At 45.4% G+C, this 25,058-nt stretch overlaps 1 protein-coding gene across 2 annotated transcripts in view; it reads right to left on the bottom strand.

Moving 5' to 3' along the window:
• The window catches only part of ADCY9 (adenylate cyclase 9), a 179,674-nt gene that overhangs the window by 29,488 nt on the left and 125,128 nt on the right, over window positions 1-25,058 (bottom strand). For both annotated transcript variants that reach the window (XM_054043043.1, XM_054043044.1), the window contains exons 5-6: window positions 17,870-17,972; window positions 4,254-4,462 (exon numbers count right to left, since the gene is read on the bottom strand). In XM_054043043.1, coding sequence (XP_053899018.1) covers window positions 4,254-4,462; window positions 17,870-17,972 — 312 coding nt within the window. The remainder of the gene's footprint in view (window positions 1-4,253; window positions 4,463-17,869; window positions 17,973-25,058) is intronic.

The raw sequence follows: 25,058 nt of genomic DNA, 5'->3' as shown, positions 1-25,058 counted from the left end.
TCATTACACAAAGTAAAACTATTTCCCTGTGTTTATTTTTCCCCCTACGGTTCCTCACACCTTCTTGTCAACTGCTGGAAATGGGCCATTTTGATTACCACTACAAAAAGTTTTTTTTCTCTCCTGCTGGTAATAGCTCACCTTAACTGATCACTCTCGTTATAGTGTGTACGGTAACACCCATTGTTTCATGTTCTCTGTGTGTATGTGTGTGTATATATATATATATATATATCTTCCTACTGTATTTTCCACTGCATGCATCCAATGAAATGGGTTTTAGCCCATGAAAGCTTATGCTCAAATAAATTTGTTAGTCTCTAAGGTGCAACAAGAACTCCTTTTTATTAACTTTTTGTAGTTTAATAGAGACATATTGTTCAACACCCTTCAACCCCCCTTCATTCCAGCTAGACTAGGCCCTGGATCACAAAAGCTGCACTGAATACTCTTGATTACTGGATCTGATAAAAAATTAGAACTATATACCAAGCTATTTTGCTGAAGATATCTGGGGTGAGAAACTAGTAGCATAACAATCTATTAACTATTTACAAAAGTGAGCTATCTGTTGTGGTTATCACTTTACATAAAGGAATAGCAGTTGTACAGAAATTACGTTTCTTGATACTCGATAAATATTCTGTGAATGGTTATTAGCATAAATGGGATAAATGGTAGCATTTTGTATTGCCAATGCATTATTTATTGCAAATCTAAGACAGCAATGATTTCTAAAGATGGGACTGCATAAGATATGCATCTCAAGATTGGATGCTTGCTTACTGGATACCTTTTCAAATGTAGGAGATTACCTAGACCAGGGGTCGGCAACATTCGGCACGCGGCTCGCCAGGGTAAGCACCCTGGTGGGCCGGGCCAGTTTTATTTACCTGCTGACGCGGCAGGTTCGGCCGATCGCGGCCCCCACTGGCCGCGGTTCGCCGTCCCGGGCCAATGGGGGCAGCGAGAAGCGGCGTGGGCGAGCGATGTGTCGGCCGCGGCTTTTAGCCGCCGCCTTTGGCCCGGGACGGCGAACCACGGCCAGTGGGGGCCGCGATCGGCTGAACCTCCCGCGTCAGCAGGTAAATAAAACTGACCCGGCCCACCAGGGTGCTTACCCTGGCGAGCCGCGTGCCGAACGTTGCCGACCCCTGACCTAGACAAACAGTTTTCCAAGCTAGAGTCAAGTTTGAGAGCTGGGGTAAATTTTTCAAAAGCACCTAAGTGACTCAGGAGCCCAAGTTCTATTTTCAAAAGATATTTAGACACTTAGGAACCTAAGTACCATTGACTTTCAAAGAACTGTAGGCTTGTAGGTGTCTAAATCACTTTTGAAAATGGGACATAGGGTAAAATTTTCAAAAGCCCCTACATCATTTAAGAGTCTATGTCTGTAACTTAGGGTAAACAAAAACAAAACAAAAAATTAAAGGTATGTAGATGTAAACAAAAAACAACCCCTATTAGAAACCCAAGACATTTCGATTTAAGGTTAAACTTAAAACAAACCCAATAATTTAATAATATGGAAATACACAATCAAGGCATCCAACATTAATTTTGTCCCAGTAGCAATTCTCAAAGAGAATAACACCATTACTTCTCCACATAAGCTCACCTCATTAACCACAAAAACTATACTGCTTTTCTTTTAATAGCACAGTAGGCATGCTGTCTCTGGTCATTGTTGCAGTCGTACACGATCCAATTGCAAATTCCTGATTACACAAATAGCATACTGAATAAACCCTCTCTCCTTAAGATCTCATGTGTCACCAATTCCAGAATATCACTAAACTCAGAATCTGTGTGTCTACATATAAAGCCTACACGCTCAGATCATTAATTTATAGCACTTGAATGAAAACAGCCTAGATTAGTGTGGTGATGAAGAATCACATTCAGTGTTGGAGAAATTAGAACAAAACAAATAATAAAACAAAAGGTCATGTGATGAATATTTTTGACATTGTACCCACAAGCTGTATTAGCTTAATATTTTCTCCACATGTAACATGTCTGAAGCTTTAGACACAGACTTATTAAAACCTTAATGCAAAATTCACATATCTTATAAAACAGGTTTGGAAGGAAAAAAGAAAGTTTGAAAACTGGCCTCTCTACAGGGTGGAGTTAAGAGTGTTTGGGTGCCTTAATTAACAAATCTTACTTTTGAGTTTCTTCCAAGTTACATCTTAATGCTGAACCTCTTGTGTTGCAAATGATGGTTTCTTGCCAGATACAATATTTGTGTAGGGTTATTTAAAAACAATTATTATTTATTTTGCAAAAGTCCCCAGGTAAGGAACAGGATTCTGCTGTGCTCTGCAAAATGACTGTGTAAAAGCTGGCATCTTCTTACTCAACAGATGTCTTTCTTGTAGGTATTCATAATTTGTATAGGTTTATGTTAGTGACAAAGACAAGTTTACTGCTTTTTACTCTTGTAGGACCAGCAAAGCTAATATAACTAAGAATGTGGATTGTATTCTATTCTTCTGCATCATCAACAGAATTGTTTGCTGATTTACAATTACAAGCAAATGCTGTTACACCTATGCAAACCCAATGGGTTTTCACAGATGTAAATGAATGTATAATTAGCCCCACACTACCTTTATTACATACACAATCTTGCCACAAGATTAATGCCTTTTTTGCATGAGAATTTCTTTATGGTTTCTGTTTTGTTATGTTTTTAAATGTCTGTGACATTCACTGAGGGGCAGGGAGCAGCATCCTTTGTGGAGTTCCTAAATTGACAGGGCACTGTGAATGTAAGCGACAGGAACTGGTTCCTGTCTCCCCAGCCGGACTTTTGAAGTCACCTCTCCTTTTTGCCCAGCCTTTCTGCTGCACTAGGTTCCATATTTTGATTCTCTTATGTTTGCCTCCTGCACCTTCTGAAGTTCACAGGACCTTATACAAGCCATGGCAGATTACCAGGTACTGAAGGATTGATGTTGGTCTTACAAAGGCTCAAAACAGGCCTCTACCTACTCTAAGTTGCACCAAAGGCCAGTTTGGCTCTCAGTCAGCTGCAGGATGGAGCAAAGGGGGCTAGTGAAGGGAGGCAGATTCCGTTTCCATGCTGAAATCTTCTATTGTTTGTATTCTTTAATTAAACCAATAGCTAGATCTTTTTAAGAAACAGATCAGAAGAACTCCAGCATAATGAACTTAGTATTTGCTTAATACGCAATGTGAATTCAGGGCAGTGTAACTGAGTACACGGCCATGGGGAATAGGAAGGCGTTTGGGGTAGAAAAATCCATGCTTTTAAAAAAAATTCACTTATTCTCTTCAATGGTTGTTAGGGCTCCAAGGCTGAAGAAAAAGGAGCAAGGATCACGGCTCCCTTGTTCTCCTAATGTACTCAACTTTTCTTTCAGAAAAATGCAGGAAGCAGGACCTGGGACATCTGTCCCTAGTTCACAGTGAGACTCTGTCTGGGTGTGGTGCAGAGCGAGTGGAGAGGAGAGACCTAGCTACTAATTTGCTTTTAACATGGCATGCTAAGAACAGGAGGGGTCAGGGGCTTTATATAAAGAGGCTCTTCTAACTCTTCACTGCATGATGGAGAAAGCAGCACTATAGGGAAGATGCTGTCCTAAAGCCTCTGGATGCTATAACCTGTCAGACACTTACAAGTAACTGAAAAAAACGATTGACGCTTAAGGAGAGGGCTTGAAGGACCAACAACACTTTGACCATTACACATCTTTAGGAGATTACATTCTATGTAGCTGCGTGTGTCAGTTGGTGTATTAAGAATTTCCATATTTAAATAATTGCTACATCCCTGTCACATTCTATTCTTCACTTCCATGGTGCAGTAAGGCAGCATGACTGCTGCAGCTGGTACCAAGAAAGAGTTTAACTTCTCTCTCAAGCATCAAGTACAGACCAATGTTGGAGGCAGGATACCAGACTTGGCAGATCAATTATTTGATCCAGTATGGTAAATCCTAGTAAATCATAATGCACTACAGCAGGCTGCGAAAGATTCGGTATGTACAACGTTCTATTTTTAATTAAAAAAACCCTCAAATTATTTTTTACTCGGTAATTGTTGAGTTGTAGGTAAAACAGTATCTTCCTTCTCCCCCCCCCATCCCCACCTTGTTCCCCAAGTGGGAGAGCAAATTCCTGAAGTTGTTTTAAAACAAAAGTTTTCAAGCCAGCCACCATTTTAGTTCTTGGGGGTTGTGATCCCAGCCATTTCCCATACTCTGATTCACTTTATTTACCTAATTGAGACGATAAGAGATAGCACCTCTAGCAGGATGGCAATGATGAACACCACAACTGCTGCAGGTGGGGGAGGGGATAGGGCCATCCCATGTTTCAGGAAACAGGTGATCGAGAGTATGAGGAAGACTGTTGTGGACAGGAACACATCCAGGAGTGAACTGAAGGTAGCACTGGCAAATGTCTTCACAGGAGCATTCTTTATAACCTGTTTGGAATATGGGGGGTGAGAGGAAGTGGAAGAGAACATGAATAAGTTTTTCTATGTTGATTACATTGTACTACACTCCAGAAACATATCTGAAAACAAAGAGAAAGAATACATAGCACTTTGCCAGCTCAGCACTTCAACATAAATACTAAATGACCACTGTGAAAGGAGTTGGTAGTCTCAGTCTAGTTCCTGGTGGATGAGTCCACATCACAAAAAACATCATCAAAATTTGCAACCTTGTTCACAGTCATATTTTTAAAGGGCTCAAAGAACGTTGTCAGAATGCTAATAATATAGAAAGATTACTGCGATGCTCTGTACCTCAGGGGAACACCCAGCACCCCCATGTTCATCCTTGTAAAATGATTGTGTGGTATCCAATGCAGAGTTTGTCATGTCAGGTGTCTTTGGAAGGCTCATGATGCACTGAGCACTGTTGTTATAGTGATGTTACAATTATAATTTCATGGTTGTAGGTTATAATTTCATGTATGTAGTTATGAGGTTGAAAATGTATTCTCATGGCTTAAAATTAGCCCAGGAAAAAACTCTTTGAGAGCAGAGAGGCAGTTCACACCTCATCAGGGCAGATACGGGACAAACCCTGCCCAGCCTCACAGGAACAATGGACACTGGCCTAGGCAGCAACAAAAGAATCTGTTGGACTCTCGAGGGAATCACCCCCCCCTTCCTTTGCTCAGTTTGGAACTACGATGAGATAATGCTCACCTGACTCTGAAGGGGGGGGGGCAAAGCCAAGAGGGAAGAAAGGACATGATAAAAGGGAGAGACATTTGCCATGTTCTCTCTCTCTTCCACCTACATCTACAGACACCACACCAAGTGACTGAAGCACTGATCAAAGGGGAGAGCCTGGTTGAAAGACAACCAGCCAGCCAGTGGTGAGAAGCATCTAAGGTTGTAAGGGCACTGAAAGTGTTAAGATCAGCGTAGAATGCATTTTGCTTTTATTTAATTTGACCAAATCTGACTTGTTATGCTTTGACTTATAATCACTTAAAATCTTTCTAATTAATAAATCTGTTTGTTTATTCTACCTGAAGCAGTGTGTTTGGTTTGAAGTGTGTCAAAGGCTCCTCTTGGGATAACAAGCCTGGTACATATCAATTTCTTTGTTAAATTGACAAACTCATATAAGCTTGCAGCGTCCAGTGGGCATAACTGGACACTGCAAGACACAGGTTCCTAAGGTTGTGTTTGGGACCAGAGATATTGGCTAGTGTCATTTGGTTGCACAATCCAAGGAGCAGCTTACATGCCAGAGGCTGTGCATGAACAGCCCGGGAGTGGGGGTTCTCACAGCAGAGCAGGGTAAGGCTGGCTCCCAGAGTCAAGGATTAGAGTGACCTAGCAGATCACCGGTCCGCATAACACCAGAGGGGAATGTCACAATTACACAAAAAGCATGTAAAGACTAGGTAAAAACATTCTCAAGAACACAAGAGGGGATAAAAAGATACAAAATCACTTACTGCTATGCAGAATCTAATTCTCAACCCATAGAGCACATTGTCCCCTCCAAATCTATCACTTGGAGAGTGCAGATGGAGCAAGGGTATCAATCCCAGGACCCAAGGGGCTGTATCCAGCCTTCTTGATGTATTTATTTGACCTCCCTGGCATATTCAGATTCTGTAGATTCTTTCATTAAAAAGGAAAAAAAACCACTTCTGGCTCTCATGGTTACAGAGAAAACCTTTTCAATGAGAGTCTGCATGCAGTTTGAAATAATTACTAAGAGGTGTGAACTCCCCCATCTTTCCTTTTATCATCCTTAAAGCTAGAAACTAACATTCAGGTGCACTCTTGAGATAAACAGCAAACTGAGCAGAGTTTATAGTTCTTGTCCCCATTAAAGTCAGTTTAGATTTTGGTTCACAAGAAGCAGCTTCCATAGCAAATATCTTACTGCTGGAAATAGAAAAAGAAGGAATAAATTGTTGGCTGTATCCAGATGTGCACTGACTCACAAACATGCAAGGCTCATTCTTCTTTATCAATGTACTAGTTCATAATGGTGCAAAATCCTCAAACGCTTATTCAATCTGTACAGGACTAAGGTGCCATAAAGACTGAGAATGACATGTTTGCCTGCCATATTTGGTAGTTTTGTCATCTTTTACCAAATGCCTATGTGTAAGAAAAGCCAGGATGAAAAATTATTTAAAATTAATGGCATAAAATCAAAAGTGGCCTCTTTTCTGTGTTCGAGGGAAGATTAAACAAAACAGTGGGTCAAACCAGAATAAATTTTTTTCAGGTTCATGCAGCATTTGAATAAAGCCTAATTTGCACTGCCAGAAACCCTAATGCTTACTAATTTATATCATATCATATAAATCAGAGTTCGAAATTAGCAATGATTCAAGGTCTTCACTAGTCCCACAGGGTCACCAAACCCAATTGTGCAGGGCCGGCTCTAGGCCCCAGCAAACCAAGCAAGTGGCACAATTTCAGGGGTGGCATTTTTTATTTTTTTTTTGCTTGGGGTGGCAAAAAACCTAGAGCTGGCCCTGCAATTGTGCAGTCTAATGACTAACTATGTTTTGAAAGCAGGCTTCAAGTATTTTTGCTAGTTTTAAATACTTCTTTTCACTGAGAAATGTCACCTGCTTTTTAAAAAATGAAATTTGAACAGGGAGCAAAGGCTTTCTTTCCACATCATTAGCAAACAACCAACATAGATTTCTGAACCAGTTTCAAACACACTTGACTGATAGCTCCTAGATAGATATCAATGAAAAAACGTAACTTCTCGTAACTGTTGTTCTTCGAGATGTGTTGTTCACGTCCATTCCACATTAGGTGTGCGCGCGCCGCGTGCACGAGCGTCGGAAACTTTTCCCTTAGTGGTATCTGTCGGGCCAGCAGGACCCCTGCCTGAGCGGTGTCACTGCACCATGCATATATACTCCTGCTGGCCCGACCCCCTCCAGTTCCTTCTTGCCGGCGACTCCATCAGAGGGGTAGGAGGGCGGGTGGTGGAATGGACGTGAACAACACATCTCGAAGAACAACAGTTACAAAAAGGTAGGTAACCATTTTTTCTTCTTCGAGTGCTTGTTCACGTCCATTCCACATTAGGTGAATCACAAGCTTACCTTCGGAGGAGGGTAGGAGTCACGGAACAATTGATCGGAGGACCAGCCCGCCAACCGCCGTGTCCTCTCGGGCCTGCTGGTTGACCGCCTAGTGGGTTGTAAAGGTATGCACCGACGACCAGGTGGCTGCTCTGCAGATCTCCTGGATCGGGACCTGTGCCAGGAAAGCCGCTGAAGCTGCTTGCGCCCTGGTCGAGTGGGCCATGACCGTTGGGGCCGGAACACCTGTGAGGTCATAACACGCCCAAATGCAATCTGTAATCCAGGAGGAGATTCACTGCGTCGACACCGGGAGGCCTCTCATCCTTTCCACCACGGCCACGAACAGCTGCGTGGATTTACGAAAAGGCTTGGTGTGCTCTAAGTAGAACGCCAACGCTTGACGGACATCCAGGGTGTGCAGGCTGTGGTGACTTGGGTCCACGTGGGGTTTGGGAAAAAACACCGGCAGACAAATGTTCTGGCCTAGATGGAATTGTGAGACCACCTTTGGGAGGAACTTGGGGTGTGGGCGGAGCTGCACCTTGTCTTTATGAAATACCGTATATGGTGGCTCTGAGGTGAGTGCCCTAAGCTCAGATACCCTTCCTGCCGAGGTGATGGCCACCAGGAATGCCACCTTCCAGGAAAGGTGGAGGAGGGAACAGGTAGCAAGGGGCTCGAACGGGAGCCCCATGAGTTTAGAAAGGACTAAGTTGAGATTCCATGGAGGGACTGGGGGGCGTGAGTAGGAGAACACCCTCTCCAGCCCCTTAAGGAACCACCCCACCATTGGGTGGGAAAACACAAAGCCCCCTGAAAATCCCGGGTGGAAGGCGGAGATGGCCACCAGATGCACCCTGATCAAGGACGGGGCCAGCCCCTGCTGCTTGAGGTGCAGTAGGTACTCTAGAATGGCAGGCACCGGAGCCTGGTGTGGCTGAACCTGTTAAGGCCCACACCAGCACGAGAACCTCTTCCACTTGGCCAGGTAAGTCGCCCTGGTAGAGCGCTTCCTACTACCAAGTATAATCTGCTGCACAGGGAGGGAGCACTGGCTCTCCAAAGCGTTCAGCCACAGAGCTTCCATGCCGTTAGATGCAGTGATTGCAGGTCGGAGTGGAGGAGCCGCCCTCCGTCCTGCGTGATGAGGTCCCGGTGTAGGGGCAGAGTTACCGGGGCTTCCACCGACAGTTCCAGGAGCGTGGTAAACCAGTGCTGGCAGGGCTAGGCCAGGGCGATGAGGATGACCGCCACCCCATCCCTGCGCACCTTGAGCAGGACCTTGTGCACCAGGGGAAGCGGGGGGAAGGTGTATTTCAATTCCCCTCCCCACGGGATCGCGAATGCGTCTGCTATTGAGCCCGGGCTGCGGACCTGGAACGAGCAGAACTGCGGGCACTGGGCATTGCCCTTGGTGGCAAACAGGTCTACCCGGGAAAACTCCCACTTGTGGAGGAGCGAATACAGGACATCCACTCTGAGCGTCCACTCGTGCATGCGGTACAACCTGCTGAGGTGGTCTGCCAGTTCGTTCTGCACCCCCGGGAGATGTGACGCCTCGAGATGAATGGCGTGGGCTATGCAAAAGTCCCAGAGGAGGAGAGCCTCGTGGCAGAGCGGTGAGGAATGGGCTCCGCCCTGCTTGTTTATGTAAAACATAGCGGTCGTGTTGTCCGTCAGAACTGTCACGCTGTGAGCACTCAAAGTGGCGTGAAAAGTCTGGCAGGCTAAACAAACCGTCCTGAGCTCCTTCACATTGATATGGAGCGACTGCTCCACTCCTGACCACAAGCCCTGAGTCTTGAGGTCCCCTAGATGAGCACCCCATGCGAGGTCTGACGCGTCCGTCACAAGCGCCAGGTCCAGCTGTTGTGCAGCAAAGGGGATGCCTTCGCAAACCGCGGTCTGAGACAGCCACGACCACAGGGAGTCTAATACGTCCCCCGGGGCAGTCACTACCAAGTCCAGGGGGTCCCTGCCTGGGCAGTATACACGGGCGAGCCAAGCCTGCAGCGTTCTGAGTTTCAGTCTGGCATGCTTGACCACATGCACGCATGCTGCCATGTGGCCCAGCACCTCAGGCAGCATCTGGCGTTGTAGTGGGAAACTGGCACAGGGAGTTCACTGCTTGCTGCATGGCCAGGAATTGTGATACTGGGAGGCTCGCCTTTGCCTGTACCGCATCTAGGACCGCCCCTATGAATTCCACTCTCTGAGTTGGAATGAGGGTGGACTTGGGGACGTTGAGCAGGAGCCCCAGCATGCAGAATAGTCTCAGGGCCACTTACAAGTGGGACCGAACCTCCTCTTCGGACCGGCCCACCAGGAGACAGTCATTGAGGTACGGGTAAACTTGGACCCTCTGCCTCTGTAGGAAGGCCGCCACTACCGCCATGCATTTTGTGAATACCCATGGGGCCGCAGCTAGGCCAAACGGGAGAACCATGAACTGGTAATGTTCTTGGTTCACAGTGAAGCGCAGGAATTGGCGATGCACCAGGTGGATGGCGATATGAAAGTACGCGTCCTTCGTGTCGAGGGCAGCGTACCAGTCCCCCGGATCCAGCGTACCAGTTTCCCGGATTGTGCCCAGAGAGACCATGCGGAACCGGGCCTTGACCAGGAACTTGTTGAGCCCATGCAGGTCCAGAATGGGTCAAAGGCCTCCTTTGGCCTTGGGAATGAGGAAGTAGTGGGAATAGAACCCTTTCCCTCTTAGGTCCTTCGGTTCCAACTCTACTGCCCCCGCCTCTAGGAGTGTGCGAACCTCCTCTTACAGGAGGTGCTCGTGAGAAGGGTCCCTGAAGAGGGACGGGGAACGGGGATGGGAGGTAGGCAGGGAGGAGAACTGCAGCATGTAAGCGCCTTGCACCGTGCGTAACACCCAACGGTCTGACATAATGCTGGACCACGCATGGGAGAAACGGGACAGGTGATTCAGGAAACAAGGGGATGGATCTGGTGATTGGTCTGGTACGCTATCCTCGAGCGCACCTTCAAAAGTCTGGTTTAGGGCCAGGCTGAGACTTATGCTGGCCTTGGCTCTGGCCCGGCCTATTGGAGCTATTGTTATTATCATTACGCCGCTTCCTGTTATCCCTATTTTGCCTGCAGTAGGGCTCCTGCCTAGGACGAGGTTGGTAGTGACACCGAGGAGGAGGCTGTGGCTTGAAGGGCTTTCTTTGGGTTGCTGGGGTGTGCATACCCAGCGACTTGAGTGTGGCCCTTGAGTCCTTGAGGCTATGCAGCTTTGTGTCTGTCTGGTTCAAAAAGAGCCCGGACCCTTTGAAGGGGAGGTCCTAGAGCGAGTTCTAGACCTCAGGCGGCAGACCTGACTCCTGTAGCCACGCCTAGCGTCGCATGACCACGCCAGACGCGATTGTCCTGGCCGCTGCATCCACTGAATCCAAGGATGCCTGGAGAGAGGTCTTCGCTACGGCCTTGCCTTCGTCCACCAGCGCCGTAAACTCCTGTTGGGAGCCCTGCAGGAGGTTGTCCTTAAACTTCCCAACTGCCGCCCAGGAGTTGAAGTTATGTCTCTTGAGGATGGCCTATTGGTTAGGAATCCTCAACTGGAGGCCCCCTGAGGAATACACCTTCCTGCCAAACAGGTCCAGGCGCTTCGCTTCCTTGGCCTTAGGGGCCGGGGCCTGCTGCCCACGGTGATCTTTCTCGTTTACCACCGAGACTACCAGGGAACATGGGCTTGGGTGGCAAAACAAGAAGTCGTACCCCTTTGACGGGGCGAAGTACTTGCGTTCCACACCTTTGGCTGTTGGAGCACTGGAGGCCGGGATCTGCCATATAGTCTTATAGTTCGACTGTATGGTCTTAATGAGTGGAAGCGCTATTCTGGATGGACCCTCTGGGCTCAGGATGTCCACCATGGGGTCTTCCTGCTCAACCGTCTCCTCCGCCTGTAACCCCAAGTTACGAGCAACCTTATGCAGCAGCTCTTGGTGGGCTCTGTGGTCTATTGGCGGCAGTCCTGATAGCGCTGTGCCTGCCACCGCTTCATCCGGGGATGACGAGGAGGTCAGCAGCTGCTCCGCTTCCTCCTGCTGGTCCCCTTGGTTCCCCTCCCCCAAAAGGAGGGGCTTCAGGCTCGGGCCCGGACAGCTGACCCTGGGGCGGCACCGGACTTGGTGCCAGTTTCTCTGGTCTCTTGCTCAGCGACGGTGCAAGTGGTGTGGATGCTGTAGCTTCCCGCATGGAGGAGTGTCAATGTGGGGACCGGGACCAGTGCACTGAGTAGTTGGCCCTAGAGGGAGCCCCTTGCTGCTGGTGGTAGGCCCAAGGGGTCCAGAAGGGCCAGTGTCCTGGCGGTCCCCACTGGGGTTGCCACCCAGCCTGGTATTCTCTGCTGTCTGGTGCCCGGTGCGGGTAACTGTATCAGCCCGAGTTGGCGCTGGACTCCAGTGAGGCCAAGCGTGAAGGCCACAGTGGTGCTGTCGACCTGTGCTGGTGGGAGGCCGACGAGCAGCTTCTTGCCGATCGGGAATGGGATCGATATCGGTGCTCCAGAGACCTGGACCTGGACCGGTGACTTCTGGAAGCTTTTGGCGATGGTCGGCTTGCCTTCTCCTGGTGCCGGTCTCTGGAGGGTGCCGGAGAGCGTCGGGTCCCTTGTACTAACCCTGTGCGCTGACTTGTCTCCGGTACCGAGGCTTCCTTCTGCGTCATGGGTAACTGAGAGTCCACAGACTCAATGTTTAACCGGGAGCGATGCCACTGCGGGGCCGGGTGCCGGAGGCTTCTCCCTGACCGGGAGGGGGCTCACCACCGACAACCTGATGAGGTCCTTCGCCTCAAAGGTGTCAGGTGTGGAGGGCTGATCTATTACTCACTCGAGCCCGTCGTCCTCACAGAGTTCACTTAGGGCTGGACTCAGTGGGACTTGTGGCGCTGGTGCCATCGGTGCCGGCGCAGGCACAATGTTCATCCTGCTCTTTCCGGTGCCCAGGCCCCTAGATGGCGCTGGTCTCCTTTGTGGGGAACGTCCATGCCCTTCTTTTGATTTGGCCTTTGGCTGCACCGGGGAGGATGAGCACTGCTGTGGCCTACTTTTCTCCGAGGCTGATGGCTTCCGGTGCTTAGCTGGCACTGGGTCTCCTGACGACTCCGGGGCACTCCGCACCGAGGAGCTGGCGTCAGGTGCTCCAGGCCCGATGGCTGCAGCGCTGCCTCCATCGCTTCAAGCGAAAGTCTCTCTCTTCCTTTGTTTTAGGCTTAAACGCCTTGCAAATCTTGCATCTCTCTGTTTGGTGTGCTTCCCCCAGGCAACGTAGACAGGAGTTGTGGGGGTCGCATGGGCTTGTGGCACGTGGCACAAGCCTTAAACCCCTGGGCCTGCGGCATGCCCCGCAGCCCCAGGTGGGTGCTGGAAGTCTCCAAGCACCTAATCTATTAAGTGTCCACAACAATAGAATGCAAATGAACTGATAGAAGTACTCTAAAGCAAAGGGAAGGTAAGAAGGAACTGGAGGGGTCGGGCCAGAGGGGGTATATATGCACAGCGCAGTGACGCCGCTCAGGCGGGGGCCCCACCGGCCTGATAGGTACCCCTAAGGGAAAAATTTCCGACGGTCGTGCACGCTGCGCGGACACCTAATGTGGAATGGATGTGAACAACCACTCGAAGAAGAATGGTACCCTGTTTCCCCGAAAATAAGACAGTGTCTTATATTAATTTTTGCTCCCAAAGATGCACTAGGTCTTATTTTCAGGGGATGTCTTATTTTTCAGAAATGAAAAATGCCTTATTATCAGTGGATGCCTTATTATCGGGGAGGTCTTATTATCGGGGGGATGCCTTATATTACAACGAGAGGCAAAACTGTAAGTAGGCCTTATTTTCGGAGGATGTCTTATTTTCGGGGAAACAGGGTAGTATCTGATATGAGGGGAAGCTCACAAAGCAGATAAAGTACTTGACTCCTTTTGGAATTCTTTGAGTCTTAGGAAGTGTCTCTAAGATCCACTGTATAGATTTTGGCAGTGGACTTGGATAATGCTGTGCATTTCCTGTTGTGCTTCCCCTAAGGGTACATACTGCTCTCAAATTCTGTGAAGTGATGTATATGCTGGACCTCCCTTAGCAGTACATACAGCTTAATATTTTTAGACATATGGCGTAATGAACAAAACAGTTATAGAGGGAAATACACAAAGCTCCACAAAACCTTTGCAAATACTTGTTCATTCAACAAATTTGAGGAATATTGGCTAAATATTAAGGTAGGCGTTTAAATAATTTATTAATATCTTCAAATTAAATTAAACATTCTAGAGGTGACTGCGTTTAGATTTGAGAGACTGGATCACTGAGCCTGGAGTCAGTGACAGGGAAAGGAGCATGAGCAGTGGATTAAACTCCATAATAGAACAGGTAAAAGTAAGCTTTCAGCGAGGGGAAGTTCTTTACGGAAAGCGATCAGAGAGCAACCTAAACGTACAGCTGAAACAATGGGATTAAGATGAATTCATCAGCTATGGTATCACTGGCAGTAGCTTTCACTGATCGCTGACTGCAAGCCAATCAAACAAATGTCAAATATCCACCATGAAGGTCATTTTGTACCCCAAAGTTTTTTTTTAAAAATGGCTGTACACTTGGAGGTCTACCTCCATTCTGGTTTCAAAGACACAAAGTAAAGATAATCAAGCAGCTCAGAAAAAGACTTGTGAAAGCAGTCTATAGTGCCCATTTTCATTTATGAAAAATACTGTGCATAATATAAACTTTGAAAATTTCAGTGAAGGAGAGTAGAAATAGTTTGTTTCAGATAAATAATCAAATACACATCCTACATTGTACAGTATTTGTAACCATAATTCTGGCCAATTCTCAGCAATTTACATTCTAAAATAGCTAATGATATTTCATTTCACACTAGTCCAATAAAGCAATAAGCTGCAAATTTCTACTTTAGTAGATTATTTGGTGCATGCTTTCAGTATGCTATAATTTCAGAAAAAGACAGGTTGGGGAGGGAAATAATGTTTAGTTCAAAAGGAGCCCTAGTGATCCCAAAATAGATAAATACTACTAATTTTAGAGGAGGGAGTCCTTTACTCCCCCCCCCCCCATTTATTTCTCCCTCCTTTTTCATTTTTCCTTACAGTTCACTACATGTCAAATGTCTCAGATTGGAGGAGAGATCAATAACAGAAAATTTATTACCTGATGACTTCCTTTCTGGGACAGACTTCTCCTCCAATCCACCCCAACCCAGAGAAGTTTTTCAGGTATTTCTAGAATGGCCTCTTTATATTAATAATAATAATAATAATAATTAATGGAGATATCCCATCTCCTAGAACTGGAAAGGGACCTTAAAAGGTCATCAAGTCCAGCCCCCGCCTTCACTAGCAGGACCGAGTACTGATTTTTGCCCCAGATCCCTAAGTGGCCCCCTCAAGGATTGAACTCACAACCCTGGGTTTAGCAGGCCAATGCTCAAACCACTGAGCTATCCCTCCCCCATAGATCAGTGTAGTTATATAAGGCATCATTAGTAAGAATTTTCATGTATCTAATAAGACATAAGTGTTCCAATACAGCTCTGGAAGATTGTGTCCAAGCCCAGAAACCCAGTGGACAAGTATAAATTATTTCTGTTATTGCCAGAAGAGCAGCGCTGCAGAACTGGCAGAGGACAGCACCAGAAATGAAATAATCAAAATACAAAATTTTCCATTTTATTTTAGTCTTCCTCCTGTAGAACCAGGAGTCTTAGTTACCTTGAGCCCAAATGTACAAACCCCAGAGGCAAAAAAAAGCAAAAACACTTTTAAATATGACCTAAAATAGCTATGAATCTTATAGTTTTGTATAGCACCCATCACTGAAGTATCAAAGCACTTTTCTATATCTAAATATGTCATGACTTAAAAGTAACTGGGATCTTATTTGGCTGGAAGGAAGAGCTACATGTCCCATTGGAAATCTGAGCTTCTCGCTTTACCAATAGGCTACAGACCTCATTAGATCTATATGGGCATTGGATATCAGTCATTAAACCTTTTATTTACTAAAGACTCAGCACTGCCTATAGCAAGACTACTGTAATTTTGAGGGGAATGAAATATTTTGAAAATACTTTTTCTGCAACCTGTGAGAAATATAAAGAACGTATGAAGCTGTGAAGTTGGTGACATATCTGTACTCATTTGGAATATCTGCATAATCCACATGTTGTTTTGACATTTGAGTAATGCACCCATTTAAAAAATCACACTGATAAAACCCTTAGCCCCATAACACACTATACACGCTATTTATCTAGGGTTCTTATATGCCCACATCTATTTAGCAATCTGAGGGCCTCACAAAATTATGATAAACACATGACGATGTAGCTACTGCTCTTTCCTCTTTTCCTTTCATTTGGAAAGCACTGAATGTAGTGTACTATATATGGTATGTGTAAATATTATTACATATGTACACACACATAGATACATTATGTTATTAACATCCAGTACTTTATAATGGTTTATAAACAGCAGCAAATATTTACTACCAGTTAAATTTTGTAGGCTTGATTTTTTCCCTTGTTTCACTCAATTTATTGACAAAAGCAGATGCAATACTAGCATGCTGAGAAATAACAGCTCACATCTATTATTTAAGTATCCACACCAGCAGAAATTAAATGTAAATTCTTTCCGTAGTATCACGACACAGCTTTTACTCAAAGATAGAGTGAGAGTTTCAGAATGCACTAAAAACACATTTATGCTTAACTGTATTATAAGGTAAACTAGAGATGTCTGAGGGCTTGTTTTTATTACCGCACTAAATTGGCACTGCTGCATCGATGCAGCAGCGCCGAATTAGCGAGTCTGTTGAATAGGAGAGCGCTCTCTTGTCGACGTAATTACTCCACCTCAACAAGAGAAGGAAGCTATGTCGGTGAGAGAGAGTCTTCCGTCGACATAGCATGGTGTAGATGCCGCTTTAAATCAATGTAAGTTACGTTGCTCAGGGGGGTGGTTTTTTCACACCCCATGAGCGACATAACTTACATCGACTTAGGCAGTAGTGTAGATGAGCCCTTATTTATTAAGACTGAAATTACAGGAAGATAGGGACTGTAGCCAGGGACAATGCAATCATATGGTACAAGAATTAAGGAAGAAATGTTCCCATAGGATTTATTTCTTACCAGTGGTAGAGGGAAGGCTGGGGAGGGGGGAACTCAACCCTCTCCCCCAATATTAATCAGTTAACTCCGACATCTGAAGTTGATATTTACCAGTAGAGAATCCCTTGCTACCAGCTGATGTCAAGGAAGCAAGGATACCTGCCATGTCTGAAAGTGGGACGCAATGTAATAAAAAAACAAAACATTCAGGACACTAATATTTGGTAGTGCAGAATTCTGAAAATGATGTGGAGTTCATTTCTTTAACTAAAGTCTTCTGTACTTCCAATTTCATACTGCAGTAGTTTTATGTAATTTACAACACTGAGATGAAAGCACGTTTGGGTGAGGATGAGATAAACTTGGGACTGCAATAAGTATTAGAGAGCCAAGATCCAATTTTGAGAGTTTTCATTCTGTAAGTTAAGATATTTGAAAAGGCAGTAAGGAGCATTTGCCTTCCACTACTACCTGATTACATAATTTTGGCCTGGTGAAAGCTAAATCTAAATATGAAAATGAAGGTACAGTAGAACCTCGGAATTACAAACACCTTGGGAATGGAGGTTATTGGTAACTCTGAAATGTTTGTAACTCTGAACAAAACGTTATGGTTGTTCTTTCAAAAGTTCACAATTGAACATTGACTTAATACAGCTTTTAAACTTTATATGAAGAAGAAAAATGCTGCTTTCTCTTTAGTTTTTTAGTAGTTTACATTTAACATAGTACGGTACTGTGAGTGATTTTTTTATGTGTGTGTGTGTGACTCTGCTGCTGCCTGATTGCGTACTTCTGGTTCCAAATGAGGTATGTGGTTGACTGATCAGTTTGTAACTCTGGTGTTCATAACTTTATAGAGTATAGAGTCAACAGCTGAAATTTATTCTGGTCCATTTTTACTGGTGAAAGAAAATAGAAAGCCAGAAAGAATCTAATGTTCAAATCCTGGAAACTGATCATGACAGGTGAACTAAAATAAGGTGGTCATTTCTCAGTAGTTCTAAATATTAAGTCATATTTGACACTCCATGATCTCAGTCATCAACTGCAATAAAATTTGCAAAAACAGTGAGATAATTATTTTGGCTCCTACAACCGGTACCGAAAGACTGCTGACACCCAACCCGATTCAGGGGAAAACGCACCTCTTCCTGATAGCTGGTCCTGTAAGCCATCTCCAAGTCCCCATCCAGGAAGTTCAGGCTCAACTTATTAATTGGTGGTTTAAAGAAATAGTCTTTCATCAGGCTAAAGAGAAGAGAGAGACAATGTGAACAGTTTTACAAGGAGTTTACTTAGCTGTAATTCTTCTTCAAAGATACCATTTCACAGGTTTCTCACTCTTGGATCTCTGCTTCCAGTGTGAAACCGGTGGTCTTAACAGTTTTGATCGTTTGAAGTACGGGTAGCTTCTCATTGTTCATCAGAAGCTGCAGTACCTACAGCAGGGTTGGGCAAACTTTTTAGCCGGAGGGCCACATCTGGGAATAGAAATTATATGGCGGGCCATGAATGCTCACAAAATTGGGGCTGGGATGCAGGAGGGGGTGCGGCTCTGGCTGAGGGTGCAGACTCTGGGGTGGGGGTGGGGATGAGGGGTTTGGGGTGCAGGAGGGTGCTCTGGGCTGGGATCGAGGGGTTTGGAGGGCAGGAGGGGGATCATGGCTGGGGTAGGAGGTTGGGGAATGGAGGGAGGCTCAGGGGTGCAGGCTCCAGGGCGGCGCTTACCTTAAGCGGCTCCCGGAAGCAATGGCATGTCCCTTCTCCAGCTCCTATGTATGCTGCCCCGTCCACAGGCACTGCCCCTGCAGCTACCATTGGCTGTGGTTCCCAGCCAATGAGAGCTGCGGGGTGGCACTTTGGGCAAGGGCAGCGTGCAGAGCAGAGTGCCCTGACTGCCCCTACGCATAGGAGCCGGAGGGGGAGTCATGCCACTGCTTCTGGGGGCCACGTGGAGCAGCCCCCAACCCTGGTCCCCGGCTGGCGCGCCGGAGTGGGGCAATCCTCAGACCCCACTCCACAGCGGGAGCTCAAGGGCCGGATTAAAATGGCTGGCGGGCCAGATGTGGCCCGCGGGCTGTAGTTTGCCCACCCCTGACCTACAACATCACTCCGCATCCTTAAAGTGAAAGATGAAAATTCCCAAAAAAACATTTATAAGAAAAGGAAACATTTCATTACAAATAAACAAACAAACTAATACATTAATACAAACAAAGAAGACAGGCTCTTAAATTGTCAGGAAGACATTAAAAGTCTTTTAAAAAAACTTTCGAACCAAAGGATAACTGAAGAAATAAGTGTCCACAGATCACCAAATGGTATACATTAATAGCTTCCAGACATTGACACATGCAAGAGACACACCCTTTTTTTAACTGAAGCATATCAAATACCAGAAATTGATAAAAAGTTGAAAAATTATTAATAAAGTATTTTCCATTGCAGGGAACAGCACTTGGTTATCACTGCCTTCAGAGACTAATAATAACTCTGAACCTTCCCAGGATCATACAACAACAGCACTAGACAATCCAGACAACCAGGTAAAGGAATCTGAGACAGAGTTGGAGAGCTCAGCCTTGTTTCTGAGACAGGAGATCCAAAAACCTTTGGTAGAAGAGCCAAAGGCACTGATGAACAAAGAGAATGACATATTAGACCTGATGCGCCTGGCAGCAGATACAAGGAATGTTTGTGGACTCTCTCACCTTTTCCTTCCAGTGCCTGGTGGAGAAGAAGCCTCAATTCTGATTCAGTAGAAAGGCTTTCTGAGCAAGAGATGGAACATTTTGAGATTACAATGGATGTAAACAGATTTATGGCAGAACATGTTCGCTTGTGTTAACTCTGACATTTGCAACACTTGTCATCTGCAAGTGTTTTCTTTCCCTGGTAGATGTCAGGCAGTTAGATGAGCCTGATGCTGTGTACATCATTAACAATGCTTTATGGCAGAGTGTCTGAGAGTATGCTCGTACACCTTGTTTATGTAATATTCTGCAGTGATACTGTAATCAGCACCTCTTTTCCTCTAATCTGAGATAGGAAAGATTTTAGAGAACATGGACCTGTACTCCCTGGAGCTCCAACTTACTCATATGCAATTATATCCTTCTGTGATTCCGTTTGTACACCATAATTACATTTCTGAGACTTGAAGGAGAGTTCTGTGTTGCTCAAAAGCTTTTCTTCTTCACCAATATAAGTTAGTTCAATAAAAGATATGACCTCATCCACCTTGTCTCTGTAATTACACTGGCTGTTTAGAGTCAATTTTTATTATTATTAAGGTTGCAGTTGTGTCCAAAATGTGCTAGGAACTTTTCAAACACAGAGGATGACAGTGTCCCTGCCTGAAAAACTGTAATACAGTATAGAAAATGAATGACCCATCTCAAGTTGGATGCATCCGGTACAATCATCGCTAAGTGAAAGTTTCTGAAACACACACTGAAAAAAACTCTTGGGGTCATTTATCAAATCTGATGCCAACTACATGAAGATGCTTAAGGATCCCATGGAGCTGATCTCCACTTATATTGTTTTCTCTTGAGTTGCCTACTCCTCTGCTGCTGACAAGGAAGTGTTCTGGAAGCCCTAGAAGCACAAACTCAATGGCATAAGATAATAGAAAGGAGATTTTTCTATTGAGATGCAGGACAAGTCAATCCCAGATATCTGGCCAATGACTTTGTACCAAAGTGCTTTTAATGTGTTAAGTTTTTAAGGTCAGCTTTCAAATGTCAAACCACAATCCTTGACTGGATCTCCAGAGAAAGACCAGAAGACTTCAACCATGAATAATGGCGATGATTTTACTTCATTATCTCAGCCCTTGCTATATACTGAAAGCATTATAGGAGGCACCAAGAAAATGACAAGTTACACTCTGATCAAATCTCCTCCTCCTGCATGATTAGAGCTATTTTTATTGAACTGTCCATGAAGACCTGGGCATCCTTGCAGAGGCTAACAGGGATTTCAGACACTCATCTGGCATTCTGATAAGTCAGGGTGACATCTTGGCAAAGTACACTTCAGCCAAATTGCCAATGTATGAATTTTATGAGCTTTTTTGGGTGGTTGGACTTTCTTCCTCCATGAAATCTTAACAACAAAAGAAGACAGAGAATGTAACTTCACTTCAAGAAACAAAGTGTCAAAAAAGCCAGAATGGAGAACAGGCCTCAAAGCGCCAAAGACTAGGGTCCAGTGGAATGAGGCACCAAGTCCAGTTGACTCTAAACAGAGTCAGGAAACAGACTGAGCATCTATAGGGCCTTTGAGAACGTGCCTGCTATAATGCCCTAGCTACTGCCTGCATGCCTCTGATTTCTATTAATCAAATAGTGTTAGGAAAATGAAGATTGAAATAAATCACCTTTGTAGTTAAAAGAGGAATCTGGTCAAAGAAACAACACTAAAAGGATGAAGCGGTATGAAGAAAGGAGCATATTAGGGTGCTACTCTGTAGGCCACGGCTAGAAGAGACCTTAGAATGCACTGAAGTGCATCATAGATACTGTCATGGCTGGGATATAAGGAACAGTTACCAGTATTTCAGAGGATTAACATTTTTAAGAGCTCTCAAGGCTGATTCCCACTCTGGCACTTCGAGTCCAGAAGGTGGGGGCTTGCAAGGACTCTAAAAATTAATTACTTGCCACTCCAGACTTGTATTAAACTCCCAAGGTTACAGTTTTTCTCTGACCTTGACTGGGTAGATGCTGCCACAACCCAAATGCAAAACCCCTTGGAATCCAGGAAGGCTCACTTGGGAATTCCTTCCTGTGGGGTACGCTCAAACCCTTTCACCCTCCCCCCCGGGGAAGGGCTGAGAAAGGAAAACAAAGAAATCAGCTGTTGCCCACCAGCTAATTAAAAAACATGTGCACAAACCTCTTCAGACACAAAAAATCCAATCCTGTTCTTAAAAAAGGTAAATTTTATTAAAAACAAAAGGAAAGAGAATACATCTGGATCTTAGGCTTTTACTAGATTTGAAAATCCCACTTACAAAAATTAAACATCAAGAATAACCTTCTTGAGGTCCAGCTTAAAGGTTACAAGCAAAACAAAAGCATTTGGAGTTAGCACAGAGGAGTCCATAAGCCTTACAAAACAAAAGAAATAAACCTAATTGCGTCTTCCTAGACATTTCTGATCTACTTACATATCTGGGTTTCCAAATAAGCAATTTCTAGGCCTGATTCTGATGACTTTCATACCTGGACTTCAGCTTCTCACAGCATAACTGCTGCTCTGTTCCCCTCTTCCCCGGAGAACAACAACAGACACAAAGGGCAAGTTTTCCCCCAATTTTAAAAAGTTTTAGCCTTCCCATTTGGCTCTTTAGGTCAGGTGCCCACTCCCTTCCTTTACCTGTGGACTTTTTTAACCCTTTACAGGTAAAGCAAGTAGAGAACAGCTACTAACAGGGATTTTATAGCTAGCTGACTGGCTGGGTGTCCATAAAAGGGAGCTCCCCCCCCCTTCATTTATCTCACACACACCCCAAATCACAGATGGTGCTGGCCAGCCTGGTTTAGGTCAGGTCCACACCGGCTGGGATTTCTTCCCGGAGGTTTAGGAAACAGAGTTAATAAGATACATGTACCTCTAATTTCACTAATAATTACATGAAAAACTAAACTACTTTTCACATTTTAAGGTCTACAATGACTCAGAATACAGGGGACATTTTCACTCTGATAATTCTGGGAAACCTTCCCGGGAGAGTTCATCAGCCACTTTGTTAGAGGCTCCTGAAATGTGTTGTATTTCAAAATCAAAGTCTTGAAGAGCTAAACTCTACTGAAGAAGTTTTTTGTTAGTTTCTTTGACTGAGTGAAGCCACTTTAGTGCAGCATGGGGTCAGTCTGCAGCTGAAAACGCTGTCCCCAAATGTATGGGCGTAGCTTCTCCAGAGAATACACAATGGCTTAACATTCTTTTTCTGAGACTGACCAGGGGCTTTCCCTCTCAGAAATTTTTTGCTGAGAAACACGACAGGGTGGAATTGTTGATCTGGTCCTTCCTGCATTAAAACTGCTCCTAAACCATGCTAGGACGCATCTGTGGTTACGACGAACGGTTGGTTGAAGTCCGGGGCCCTAAGTACAGGGTCAGATGTAAGGGCCGCCTTAAGATGGTTAAAGGCTTCTTACACTTCTCAGTCCACTGAACTGCATTTGGCTGTTTTTTCCTGGTTACGTCTGTCGGTGGGGTGGCAATTTGGCAGTAGTGTGGTACAAATCGTCGGTAATACCTGGCCAACCCCAAGAAGGATTAGACTTGCTTCTTCTTTGACTTAGGCATTTTGGATAGCATTTACTTTAGCCTATAAGGGGTTGATAGTTCCTTGATCCACCTGGTGTCCAAGGTATGTTACCCTGTTTAGGCCTATTTGACATTTTTTGGCCTTAATGGTTAATCCTGCCTCTCTTATGCGCTGGAAGACAGCTTGGAGGTGTTCCAGGTGTTCTGACCATCTGAAAATCTGAGAATATAGCCACATTGTCAAGGTAGGCAACTGCAAATTCCCCAAATCCAACCAGAAGGTTATCTACCAGTCTCTGGAAGGTAGTGAGTGCTTTTCACAGTCCGAAAGGGAGCACATTAAATTCATACAGCCCTACAGGGGTGATGAAGGCTGACCTTTCCTTGGCTGGGTCATCTAGCAACACTTGCTTAGTTAAGTCTAAGGTGGAGATGAACAGGGCACATCCCAGTTTCTCCAATAGCTCATCTGTGCATGGCATTGGATAATTCTCTGGGCGAGTTACAGCATTTAGCTTACGGTAATCCACGCAAAAGCGGATTTCCCCATCAGGTTTGGGAACCAGAACCACTGGAGAGGACCATGCACTCTCAGAGGGGTGGATTACACCCATCTGTAACATGTCCTTGCTCTCCCTTTCTATTGTGGTTTGGCTTAAGGAGCCATCCAGTAGGTTTGGGCTCAAATTGGGCAAGCATCACCTATGTCAATGGAGTGGTACGCTCGTTCTGTCCGTCCTGGGGTGGCTGAAAACATTGGTGTGAAGCTTGTGCACAGCTCCTGTATTTGCTGCCACTGCTTATGCCCAAGGGTGATGGAAAGGCTCACCTCTTCTACGTAGGTTTTCTCGAGCAAGGGCTAGAGAGTCTTAGAGAGTTTTGCAGGTTGGTTACAAAGTCCAAAATGTTAGTTCCTGGAGAAGATGTAACCCCCTCCCATTGCTGTTTCACCAACTGTAATGGCCCCTTGACTTCATGGCCATAAACGAATTCAAAGGGTGAAAATCCCAAACTGGGATGTGGTACAGCCCTATAGGCAAAGAGCAACTTCTGCAACACTAGGTCACAATCATTGGAGTGCTCATTCAAGAATTTAAGTATCATGGCCCCCAAATTCCCATTAAACTTCGTTTGATGGTGGTAAAGGGGGTCAACTAAGTGATTCACCCCATGAGCTTCAAAAAGATGTTTCATGGCCTCTGCCAGGAAGTTAGCTCCCGAATCCGTAAGGATGTCGGAGGACCAACCTATCCCAGCAAAAATGTCTGTTCATGCATGGCTCATGCTTTTAGCCCTGGTGTTGCTTAGAGCTATTGTTTCCAGCCATCGGGTGGCAAAATCCATGAAAGTCAGTATGTACTGCTTTCCTCTAGGTGACTTCTTAGGGAAAGGACCCAGAATATCCACAGCTACATGCTGAAATGGAACTTCAATTATGGGGAGTGGCTGGAGAGGGGCCTTGACCTGGTCTTGGGGCTTTCCCACCCTCTGGCACACCTCACAAGATTGGACATAGGTAGAAACGTCCTTGCCTATCCCTTCCCATTGGAATGACTTCCCCAAACGGTCCTTGGTCCTGTTCAGCCCAGCATGGCCACTAGGGTGATCGTGGGCTAAGCTCAAGAGTTTTTTCTTATACTTAGTTGGAACTACCAACTGTCTTTGAGGATGCCAGTCTTCCTGGTGTCCACCAGAAAGAGTTTCCTTGTATAAGAGTCCTCCTTCTATAACAAACCTGGACCTATTGGAAGAGCTGAGAGGCGGTGGGTTGCTCTGTGCCACCATCCAAGCTCCCTGGAGGCTTTCATCTGCTTTCTGCTCTGCCTGGAATTGTTCCCTTGATGCTGGAGACATCAGTTCCTTACTGGCTTGTGGATTTGGGCTTGGTCCCTTTGGAAGCGATGTAGGTGATGGGGCTGTTTCTGTTGACTGTGAACCACTCTCTGCTGGTGCACTACGTTGTATTTCAGGCTCCAGCTGAGCCTCTTGTGTAGGTTTATCTGCTGCTGCCAGTGCAGACTCAATGGTGCCCTCTGGTGTTGGAGTTGTAGA

Source organism: Malaclemys terrapin, chromosome 10 (assembly GCF_027887155.1).
Source record: "Malaclemys terrapin pileata isolate rMalTer1 chromosome 10, rMalTer1.hap1, whole genome shotgun sequence".
NCBI lineage: Eukaryota > Metazoa > Chordata > Testudines > Emydidae > Malaclemys > Malaclemys terrapin.
Note: the sequence above shows the minus strand (reverse complement) of the source record. Positions and strands in the feature narration are given on the sequence as shown.